Source organism: Miscanthus floridulus, chromosome 9 (assembly GCF_019320115.1).
Source record: "Miscanthus floridulus cultivar M001 chromosome 9, ASM1932011v1, whole genome shotgun sequence".
Classification (NCBI taxonomy): Eukaryota; Viridiplantae; Streptophyta; class Magnoliopsida; order Poales; family Poaceae; genus Miscanthus; species Miscanthus floridulus.
Window position 1 is genome coordinate 75784489 of NC_089588.1, and position 11990 is coordinate 75796478.

Sequence of the window (11990 nt, forward strand, 5' to 3'; positions counted from 1 at the left end):
CCGTTTCCGGTCCTTCAATTGGTATCAGAGCCGGTTAAGGATCATTCCACCTTAATCGGTCTGTGATCCACGAAGGCGACATGGAGCGTGGTTCTGGCAAACCACCACACTTCGATAGGTCCAACTATCCTTATTGGAAGATCCGCATGTCTATGCATCTCCAGGGGATTGATTGGCTCGTTTGGGAAATTTGCGAGGATGCTACTTATGTTGTGCTCCCTGTCGCGGCCCGTACCACCCAGGATCACAAGGATCGGCACAACGCAAATAGCAAAACTCGCAGTGTGCTTTTCTCGAGTCTTTCGCTTTCTGAGTTCGAGCGTGTCTCCGATTGTACTACAGCTCGAGAGATCTGGGTGAGGCTTTAGAGCTATCACGAGGGGACCGCACAGGTCAAGACCAGACTCTACGAGACGTACAAGTGGGAGTACGAGAACTTCTCTCAGCTTGATGGCGAGTCCATCGATGCCATGTTTTCCCACTTTCAAACTATCGTCAACAAAATGAAAGCGAACAAGGCCAACCTACCTTATAGTGATCATGAGAGGGCGCTCAAGCTTCTCTATGCCCTTGATCGGAAGGCATGGGATGTGAAGGTGTCGGCGATCATCGAGTCGGCCAACTACAACACCCTCACCGTCGACGAGCTTTTTAGCAAGCTCAAGTCCACGGAGATCGACTACCAAACCCAAGCCAAGCTCAAGAATCCTTCTGCACCAACCATGGCTTTGGTCTCAGGTAGTGGTTCAAGTTCATTGACTAACCCTTCACAAGCTTCTTTCTCTTTGTCGTGCTTGATGTCAGTCATAGAGGAGCAGCTGGAGTCTCTTGGAGATGATGAGTTGGCGCTCGTCATCAGTTGGTTCTCTCAGTTTCACAACAACCGTTTGAACCGCCGACGCAGTGGTGGCCCAAAGGAGGGATGCTATGGATGTGGAGATCCGGATCACTTCATCGCGCACTGCCCTAAGAAGAAGCCCTTCACCGACAAGTATGACTCCGACAAGCGCAAGGATAAGCGTGACTACACCTCCGGCAAGCACAAGGCCAAGGGCGGCCTCGACAAGGAGGCGATCAAGAAGGCGTACCGCAGGAAGGCCAAAGCTCAAGAACGCGCCTTTCTCGCCTCCCTCAGTGACCTCGACGACGACTCCGATGATGATCACTCTTCTTCTCCCTCGCCGATGATGAGTCCGACAAGAAGCACGAGGACAAGCTCAACGGTCTTTGCTTTGTCGCCGGTGCAAACCGTGGTGGGTTTTGCACTATGGCGGTTGACGGTGGAGCAAAGCTCAAAAAGGACATCGACGTTGACGACGACGAAAATGAGGTACCGCCCACACTTGACTCACTTATGCTTGAGCTTGATACTATGAATGATACATTGATGAGTCAAGATAAGTTGCTTAAGCGTGCTGCCCGCGAGAGAAAAGAGTTTAAGGACCAGCTAGAAGTTGCTTTGAAGGAGCTGGAGCTTGCCAAGAGTGGTGTAGTGGTGTCAGAGGAGGAGTGCGATGAGTGCGCTATACACATGTCTAACCTCTCTGACTTGCAATCCAAGTATGCTGTTTTGCTTGATGAATGTGATGAGCTGAAGTCTCGTTCTGGGTTGCTCGGTGCGTGCAAGTCTGCTCGGGCTTGCAATCTGAGTTGGCAGAGAAGGTTGCCAAACTTGCTGAGCTTGAGAAGGCCAACTCAGATAGCACCACCACTACATGTGTTCGATGTGAAGCTTTGGTGTTGGAGCTTGAGTCCTGCAGGCACGACAAGATGGGAACCGAGGAAGAAAACACACACCTTCGGTCCATCTTGAGCTGGGTGTCGTGCAGTGAGCCCCAGTTGGGCATGATGGTGAGCCAGTTCAGGCGGGGAACTGACTCATCGGGAGTAGGCTTTGCTATAGGTGGGAAGGGTGAGCATGTCTATGGCAAGGTTGGTGAACATAGTGGTTTGAACCCAAGTGAGAAACCCACCAACACTCCCCAATTGATCAAGATCCCTCCACCAGAGCCTACCAAGCCTATGATCAAAGATGGTGTGTTTGAAGAACCACCAAAAGCTCCACCATCCAAGCAAGTTTGGGTTCCCAAACCGAACCACTTTCGGAACTCACTCGATACTCTACCCAACATCTCTAGTGCACCCCTTCCTAAAGCCAAAAAGCCTCAGAGAGTGAACCACACCCACAAGAGAGTGAGTCAACCACCACCCAAGAGAGAGGTGAGGTACCACTGTGACTATTGCCATAGAGATGGTCATTTGGCTGAGTTTTGTTTTAGGAGGAAGAGAGATGAGTGGCGCGAGTACGAGTTGAACAACCAGAACATGTACCGTCCTCCCCATGGCGTACATGTACCGCCTGTTCAGAGGCGCAGTGTTAGGCCTAGAGGTGCAATGCCTCAAGGTGCTAGGCCTCAGGTGGCGAGACCACGAGGTGGTCGTGCCCGGCGTGGCCCAAGTCATGTTCAATATGACTCTGGACCTCGCGACAGTGGCTTTCAGTCCCACACTCCTAGCGGACCACGTCTTCCTCCACGTGGTGATCGCTTCTCTCCAATGGGACATGGCATGTATGGTGTTTTTCCTAACACTTTTCCAGGGCAAATGACTCAACACTGGTATTCTCCTTATTTCGCTAACCCCAGTGTTGTGCCATTTGCTCACCCCCTGTCTTTCTATTGATGTAGAGCGGAGGCCTGGAGAACACGTGGCTTGTTGATTCCGGCTATTCGCGCCACATGACCGGAAGTTCCCAATGGTTCTCCAGCCTCGACCCCATGCAATACAAGGAGTACATCACATTTGGGGACAATAGCAAAGGTAAGGTTCTATCTCATGGGACCATTCGAGTCAACGAGTCTTTTATCTTGAAGGACGTTGCTTTGGTTTCAAGCCTGCATTTCAATTTGCTCTCTATTTCGCAACTCCTTCAAGATGGGTTTGAGGTGCGCTTTAAGACTAGACTTTCTCGCGTGCTCGATTCTCAGGGACATCTAGTTTGTCAGATCATTCCTTTCGGCCGAGTTTTCAGAGCTGATTTCTCTCAGTCGTTTGGTTCTTCTCGCTGTTTGGTTTTCAGATCTTCTTCTGATTTGTGGAAGTGGCATAGGAGACTTGGTCAATTGAGCTTCGATCTCCTAGTGAGGTTGAGTTCTCTTGACATGATCCGAGGATTGCCCAAACTTAAGTTTGAGAAGGATCTGGTATGCCATCCCTGTCGACACGGGAAGATGGTGGCTGCTTCCCATCCTCTAGTGACTTAGGTCATGACCACGAGACCCGATGAGCTACTCCATATGGACACTGTTGGTCCGGCTCGGGTTCAGTCAGAGGGAGGGAAGTGGTACATTCTTGTGACCGTGGATGATTTTTCTCGCTATTCTTGGGTGTTTTTCATGGAGGGCAAGGACGAAGCATTTTCTCATGCTCGTGACTTGATCTTGAGGTTGCAAACTGAGTTACCAAAGAATGCCATACGAGCTATCCGCAGTGACAATGGCACTGAGTTCAAAAACTCATAGTTTGACACCTTTTATGCTTCTTTGGGTCTTGAACATCAGTTTTCTTCGCCCTATGTCCCTCAGCAGAATGGTGTTGTTCAGCGCAAAAATTGGACTTTGGTTGAAATGGCCAGGACGATGCTCGATGATCATAGGACTCCTAGGCGTTACTGGGCCAAAGCCATCAACACCGCCTGCCATGTTTCAAACCACATTTTCCTTCGTGCTTTCTTGAAGAAGACATCCTACGAGTTGCGGTTTGGGCATCCACCCAAGGTGAGTCATTTTCGAGTCTTTGGTTGCAGGTGCTTCATTCTTAAGCAAGGTAATCTTGACAAGTTTGAATCTAGATCTTCGGACGGTATATTTCTCAGTTACGCTTCTCATTCACATGCGTACCGTGTGCTTAATCTTAAGACTAACCGTGTCGTGGAGACTTGTGAAGTCACCTTCGACGAAACCATGCCCTCTTCTGTTTCTATCTTTGAACATGCAGGTGATGAAGAGATGGGTGACAACATTTTCATTGAGGACGACGACGACGCCGATTAGGATGATCCCAAGCCATCTCAACCGACTGCCCTAATCAAGCCAGCTTCGACTACCTCGGCTCACGGCCCTGAGCCCTCCACCTCTACTTCATGGGGTCCGTGCGAGCCGCTTCCTCAATCGACTGAGGAGGCCCCAGCTGTGGATGAGGGGGAGGCGACTTCGTCTTTGGGTGCACCTCGACACATCCAGCGACGCCATCCTCCTCAGACCATGATTGGCGACATCGACGAAAGGGTAACGCGTTCCAAGTCTTATCATATTTCCCATTTCACTCATTCTGCTTTCGTAGCTTCTTTTGAGCCTCGAGATATTGGACACGCACTATCTAATGCCGATTGGGTTAATGCTATGCATGAGGAGTTAGAGAACTTTGAGCAGAACCAAGTGTGGGTTTTAGTTCCACCTCCACCAGAGTGCCACCCCATAGGTACAAAGTGGGTTTACAAGAACAAGCAGAGTGAGGATGGGGTGGTGGTGAGAAACAAGGCGAGATTAGTGGCTCAGGGTTTTTGCCAAAAAGAGGGAATAGACTATGAAGAAACCTTTGCTCCTGTTGCCCGTCTAGAAGCCATTAGGATTCTTTTAGCATTTGCAGCTTCGAAAGGGTTCAAGCTGTATCAGATGGATGTGAAGAGTGCCTTCTTGAATGGGTACATAGAGGAAGAGGTTTATGTGAGGCAACCCCCTGGCTTTGAAAATCCAAATACCCCAACCATGTTTTTAAACTCCACAAAGCCTTGTATGGTTTGAAACAAGCCCCGAGAGCCTGGTATGAGCGTTTGAAAGCTTTCTTGCTTGATAAGGGTTTTAGGATGGGTTCCATAGATAAGACTTTGTTCCTCCTCAAGCAAGGCACAGACATCCTTTTGGTTCAGATATACGTGGATGATATAATCTTTGGTGGCTCTTCTCATGCTCTTGTTGCCAAGTTTTCAGATACTATGAGCAGGGAATTTGAGATGAGCATGATGGGCGAATTGACTTTCTTCCTTGAGCTGCAAATCAAGCAAACTCATGAGGGGACGTTCGTGCACCAAGGCAAGTACACCAAGGACGTGCTCAAGAAATTTGATATGGGTGAGGCCAAGCCTCTTTCGACGCCCATGTCAACCACGATGGCCCTAGATGAGGACAAGGAGGGAGAAGCCGTGGACCAGAAGGAATACCGAAGCATGATCGGGTCCCTGCTGTACCTAACGGCGATGAGACCGGACATCCAGTTCACAGTCTGCTTGTGCGCGCGCTTTCAGTCTTCGCCGCGCACGTCTCATCGTCAAGCCATCAAGCGGATCCTCAGGTACCTTCGTTTCACACCCGAGTTTGGTCTTTGGTTTTCAACCTCCTCCTCTCTTTCTCTTTGCGGGTATTCTGATGCGGATTATGCTGGTTGTCGTGTTGAGAGGAAGTCCACTTCGGGGACTTGTCAGTTTCTTGGATCTTCTCTTGTGTCTTGGTCTTCTCGCAAGCAGTCTAGCATCGCCCAATCCACCACAGAAGATGAGTATGTTGCTACTGCTGCTTGTTGTTCCCAGTTGCTTTGGATGATAGCTACTCTGAGAGACTTTGGGTTAGAGTTTAGGCGAGTGCCTTTGTTTTGTGACAACACTAGTGCCATAAGTGTAGCCAAAAACCCAGTCCTTCACTCAAAGACAAAGCACATAGAAGTTCGCTTTCACTTCTTGCGTGACCACTATGAGAAAGGTGATATCAATCTGCACCACATTGATACCCAAAACCAGCTCGTAGATATCTTCACCAAACCACTTGACCAAGCCCAGTTTGCTCGCTTGCGAGGGGAGCTTGGAGTTTGCTTCCCTTTTTAGAGGAGGGGAACTTTGGTTGTTGTATTCTAGTTTTGTTTTTCTTTGTAGTTTAGCCTTTGCTTTTGTTTTTATATCATACCTGCATATCATATCATCATGTATCATATTGCATCCTGAGCTTCATCCTTATAGTAGCTAGATTGACACTATGCTCTTGTTGGGGATGTTATGGATATACATGATGTGCTTTTGGCTTAGGCTCCTTTTTGATCAATTGATGCATGTTATGAGCTAAGCTTGTTTTCCAAACTGTGAACTTGATTAAAACTTGTTGAAACATGAAATGTGTTCACCACTACTTGTGGCACTAGCATGTGTAGAATGTGTCGAGATCTTTTTCTTGCTTCATATATATGCTTAGTTGCTACAGCTCATACCTTGAGTTACACACTTGCTTGAGAAACTTGAATTTGTGCTAAAACTTGAAAATCAAACTAAGTGATTTGAAAAGATCGGGATGGGTCTGTACTATCCTATGTCAGAGTATCGAGACAGCTCCAAATTGCTTATTGGTGAACTTGAGCTCTGTAATGGATACCGAGATCATTGTCTTAAGCTTCTGATTGCCTTTGGCATAGGCTTGACATGGTCGCTAAGTCAGGTTTTGATGGCACAGATAACCTCCCGCACACACTTGTCTGACAAACTTTGGTAATAAGCTGCATAACTCCGATAAATTTCAATTGGTATCTAAAATTTGATCAAACCACAAGTTTGTCTCATGACATGATGTGTGAACTTTGTTTGGGGTAGTTCACTTTGCATACATGTGTAGCACAAGTTCAATCTCCTATCTATCTTTGCTATGTGCTCCTTTGGCGGTGAACCCTTTTTTTTAAATTGCTCAAACTTGATCAAACTTGCTTAAATGCCATATTTCGTCTCATCTGGTCACCTTGAGCATTTGCTAGCACTTGTATGTGTTGCTATATATACATGACAGCATCCACTAGAGCATCCTTTCAATCTACTTGCTATAATCTTGAAGCTTCTGCATTCGTGCATTTCTGCATTCATAGCTTGTTTTGAGGGGGAGTTGCAATCCTTGGGCTCTAGCTTGATAAGTGCATGTGTCAACAAGGGGGAGAAGTTTCCACACTCACAATGTCACAAGGGGACACAAGGGGAGAAATATTCAGAAAAGGGGAAGAAACTTCCAATTCCACCTAAAGTTGAGAGATATGCATTCATTTGAGAGAGATTGCACTTATTCAGGGGGAGTTGCATTTGAGGTGTTTTGCTAGATGTGTTGAGCCTTTGCCTCTTCTGGAGGGTCTAGCAGTTTTTTGGCTTTTCGAGCTTTGCTAGTGGTGTTGAGCCCGTTGCCTCTTCTTGAGGGCTAGCTTTGTTTTACTTGGTTGCGTCGAGCCGTTGCCCATGTCTTTGGGGACCAAGTTTTGCTCATTTTCAAATGACCCGGTTCTTGGCTTTTCTTTGGCATTTGGTCATTTGGGTGAGTTCTTTGTTTTATCTTCTTCATCTTCTTTTTTCTCTTGCTCAAGCTGTTCATGTATTGGTGTTGACAATGCACTCATCAAGGGGGAGATTGCGAACAAGAGGTTGACAAGTACCCTTGTGTGTTCGTTTTGTGATGAGTGATTGTCAATGTGATCCACGAAGCGGGTTGAGTGGTGACTAACCCTACCATGGCGAAAGCTTTGTGTGCGACATGTCTTTTGGCTTGTGTTGTGCAGGTGTGGAGCTCAGATGCGGTGGTCGATGGCGAGATGAAGGTCAAGGAGGACGTGCCGTGCCGACAGACCGGGAGCGATGAAGGACGGACGTGAGGCTTGGACCGAGGGACCCAGAGGCCGAGTGACTAGCCGTAGTGGCTGACACTTGGGACATCGACAAGTGCAAGAAGACATGGAGTGACGGTGTTGACCGGGTCAAGACGGCGGACACGTGAGTCGAGCGAGGCTCGGGAGGACTTGGCGGGCCGGCCGGTTGAGGACGGCGGTGACACGCATCGGATGGCGGGGGACGCGTATGGAGTACGCTACCCGCGGACGGTTTGATGGTTTGGGTCTCAAAACCATCAGATGGACGGTTTACGGGTTTGGGCCTCAAAACCCGGGCGGAGGTTCCAAGGAGGGACGGATGGCACGTGGCGGCATCGGGGAGTTCGCGTCGAGGCGAAGCTACCGGTGAGTAGGCGCGGTGGCCGTCGGATCAAGATTACACCGGGTTGGACAACAATGCCCTTGGGCTTAGCGGTTCAACTCATTTGTATCCAGGGGCAAAACTGGGAATGTGTAATAGCCCTGTTAAATAGGATGAGGGAGCCCCCATCTCCCTCACCTCTCCCATTCTCATTTTTCTAGTTTTTCTCCTTCCTTTTAGTGTTCTTGCTAGAGAGGTCCAAGAACAAAAATTTGTGCTTGTATTCGTGAGATTTTTGGTGTGGGAATGGAGGCCTGAATCCTCCTCGTGCCCTCTGGGATTCATGTATTTTGACTGTGATTTTTCGTATTCATGTTGTGCTATTTTTCTCCATTTTCGTTCATGGCCGCGATCTGATATTCCCGGAGTTTGGGTTGGTCCCAAGCGATGATTCTTTGGGGATTTGTTCGTAGCTAGTTCAATTTCACCTGTGCAAAGTTTGGGAACCACTCGTTCTGATTTGGTCGAGTTTTCTTCGATTTCGTGGTCAGCGCCCCTTCTCTGGTTACTCGCTCGGTCTTCTGTTTGTGGCTGTTCTGTTCCTCTCCTGGAAGCCGAGCACAGGAGCAGGCCAAGCAGCGGCAACGCTACCAGCACCGTGCGCTCAAGCGCCGAGCGTGCTCAACCGAGCAGCGTTCGTCTCTAAGCCTTGCTGTACCGGTTGTCCGTCTGTCGTTCTCCACAGGAAGCTGTTCGCTCTGGTGTTCGTCCCTTCTCTGTGTTGTGCCGTGTACGTAGGTCCATTCTTGCACCGTCAGGTGCTCGCCCTTGGGGCCAAGCAGGGTGCTCACCACTGCACAGTGAGCTGCCACTTAGCACCGATCCGTGCTCATCTAGAACCCTGCACGCACAACCCAAGAGCAGCAGCAGCGTCACAATTTTTTTTCTACTGCATATTGCCTACAGGTTGCATCTTCTGTCCAGCATAGCAGTTTGCTTTTGTGAGTAGTCATTCCAAGCATTTATGACTCATCATTAGAGTACTAATCTAAATTCATTCAGCTTGAATTACTACTCACGGTTTGCATAGATATCAATTCAGTTTTATCTCTCGGACTCCAAGGGCAGCAGGCTGATCCAACCGTAGCTGCCTGGTCCGATTTCTTTCACTGTCAGTCTGAATTTTTAGCCTATGTGCGTTCACTGTTTTATTCCTAGAGTGGTCGATTGATCTCTGTCTCGTGTCCCGTTTGATCTGTTGGTTTCGTGGTGTCCCGTTGTGTTCCTAAGGAACATCCATCCACTAGTTGGGTCGTGGACATCACAGTATTTGATTTGCGTGTTTGGTGGTGATTATTGGGACAACGGCCAAATATTTCACGAGAAATTTTACGACTCCCATTCACCCCCCTCTGGTCGCTGTTTCCGGTCCTTGAAGTCTGCTGGTGGCGGATCCAGCGGGGATGAGCTCTCTGATGGCGGATCCGGCGAGGAGGAGCTCTCCGGTGGCGGATCCAGCGATAAGGAGTCCGTTGGTGACGGATCCGGCAAGCACGATCCCGCCGGCGGCGGTTCTGGCGGGGAGGAGCTCTCCGGTGGCGGATCCGGCGAGGAGTCCGCTGGTGGCGGATCCGGCGTGGAGCAGTCTGCTGGTGGCAGATCTGGAGCGGAGAAGTCTGTTGGCGGCGGATCCGGCGCGGAGGAGTCCGCTGGTGGTGGATCCAGCAAGCACGAGCACGCCGGCGGATCCGGCAGGGAGGATGCGGGCTCAACGTGGCTCCAGTGCACGAGCGGATGCGCGTGACACGACGGCGCAGCCCCAGCAAGCGGCGACACTGCTGGGCCGCCGTGCCCAGTGCACGGCACGGCAGGGCTAAGACCTGATAATGCCGTGCCTGGGCCGGTACCTCAGCACGGCGGCACTAACAGGCACGGCATGGCTAGTCTATCGTGCCGCGTAGTGCCGTGCCTGACCGGGCCGTGCCTGGCTGTGCTCGTGCTAGTGCCGTGCCGTGCGGCCCGTTTGACCAACTATTTCCAGCACGTTGAAGAGGTCCATTTCAGATAACTCGGGTTTATAAGTCCGCGTACTCCAAAGTTGACTCAGAGGAGAACCGTGACCGAGCGGAAGTGCGGAACCAAAAAGGCCACGGACACGCACAGAAAAGATACTAGAAACGAGTGACGAGCAGCTGAGTGCACCTCTCATTTTAATTACTCATTTTTTTGACAGGATTATGAGTCTTATAACTGTCTACATCATGTACAACTTCCAGTAGAAGCATAATAAGGCTGCGTTTAGTTCACGAAATGAAAATTTTTGGATATCACATCGGATGTTTCGGGATATTGGAAGAGGTTTTTGGATACTAATAAAAAAACTAATTACATAGCTCGTCTGAAAACTGCGAGACGAATTTATTAAGCCTAATTAATCCGTCATTAGCGCATGTTAGTACTGTAGCACTTATGGCTAATCATGGACTAATTAGTCTTAAAACATTCGTCTCGTGATTTCCAACCAAACTGTGCAATTAGTTTTTTTCGTCTATATTTAATACTACATGCATGTGCCGCAAGATTCGATGTGATAGTTTGGGGTGAAAATTTTTGGGAACTAAACCAGGCCTAGGCCTTGTTTAGATCACCTCCAAATTCCAAGTTTTTTCACTCTCTCTTCATCACATCAATTTTTGGACGCATGCATGGAGCATTAAATGTAGGTAAAAAAAATAACTAATTGCACAGTTTGGTTGTAAATCACGAGACGAATCTTTTGAGCCTAGTTAGTCCATGATTGGACAAAGTTTGTCAAATACAAACGAAATGTGCTACAGTATCCAGATTGCAAAAATTTGCAATCTAAACAAGGCCCTAAGAAAAAAAAAACTATTGTCAGTGGCCGCATATAACAGGCCTTTTTGGTCCCCTGCCAAAGTTCAGAAACTTTAGTCACTCTAGCTACAAAACTACCAAATAAACTGATTTAAAACGGACTAAAGTAGTTTAGTCACATTAGTTATCCAAGGGTAACTAAAAGTGGGCTAAAGTGCCCAGTGGACAAGGACTGTCCCTCATTATTGCTGACCCCCACCTTGATTTGGGCATTTATTAGGGGTAGTTTGATCTTTGTTGAACTGTTTTAATGGTCTTTAGTTACTTTTAGTCACTGGACCAAACAGGGGTGACTAAAGTTTAGTCATTGGTTTTGTTAATGTCGGGTTCATAAACCCGGGGTCCCTCGTGGACCGGCTTCCCAACAGGGGCTTGGCCCAAGCAGACAACGCGCAAACTTCTGGGCCGGTCCAGGTATCTAACAACAGGCCAGAAGAGCAATCCAATCATCGACCGGAAGGTCTGGCCAAGGAGGAACATCACCCGTCTTCCGACTCCGGCCCACCTCTGCGACCGGAGCGCTCGCTCCGGTATCTAGCCCACCTCCAGATGGCCTCTCCGACCGGAAGGCCTAGACCAACACCGCTTCCGACTCCGACCCGCATCTCCAACCAGGGGTGCGCTAAACTCCTGCTCGCTACTCTCCTCCGACTGGCGCAATTAGAGCCGACTGGAACCAACCGACCGGAGACGCCCGCTCGGTAAGGACCAGGAAATAAACGGAGAAACCAAGGTAGGGCACACAAGTCAAACTGCAATACCGGGGTCCGTACCCTGAGCACCTGCAGAAACAGTACTTTGCGACCTCCCTGGCACGACAGAGCCTAAAACAGTGTTGTAGGCGCCGACGTTTTCCCCTACAGTATTGTGGGCGCCATTAACTCCCATACGGTAAGACCCCCCATGCCTCTGGGCATCAACAGTGTTGTGGGCGCCGGCTTTTACCGTACCAGGAGAACATGGTAAGACTCCTCACATGCCTCTGGGCATCAACAGTATAGCAGGTACCGACATCTGCCATACCGAAACAAGACGACATAACCTCCCACGTGCATCTAACATCCAACAGTGTTGTGGGCGCCTACCATCATCCTGTACCCACCAGCGTGGACGATAA

General features: G+C 49.1%; 1 protein-coding gene across 1 annotated transcript; it reads left to right on the top strand.

The window, feature by feature from the left end:
* Window positions 1–797: 797 nt before the first annotated feature.
* LOC136480106 (spore wall protein 1-like) lies at window positions 798–9782 on the top strand. The gene is made up of 2 exons (XM_066477756.1): window positions 798–1253; window positions 9417–9782. The coding sequence occupies exons 1-2, from the start codon at window positions 798–800 to the stop codon at window positions 9780–9782; spliced, it is 822 nt and encodes a 273-aa protein (XP_066333853.1).
* Window positions 9783–11990: the final 2208 nt, after the last annotated feature.

Excerpts from the sequence above, each read along its gene's own strand:
- LOC136480106 (XM_066477756.1), top strand. The coding sequence starts at position 798 with ATGTCAGTCATAGAGGAGCAGCTGGAGTCTCTTGGAGATGATGAGTTG. Across the intron at positions 1,254-9,416 it reads TGTCGCCGGTGCAAACCGTG|TCTGCTGGTGGCGGATCCAG; the intron begins GTGGGTTTTGCA and ends CGGTCCTTGAAG.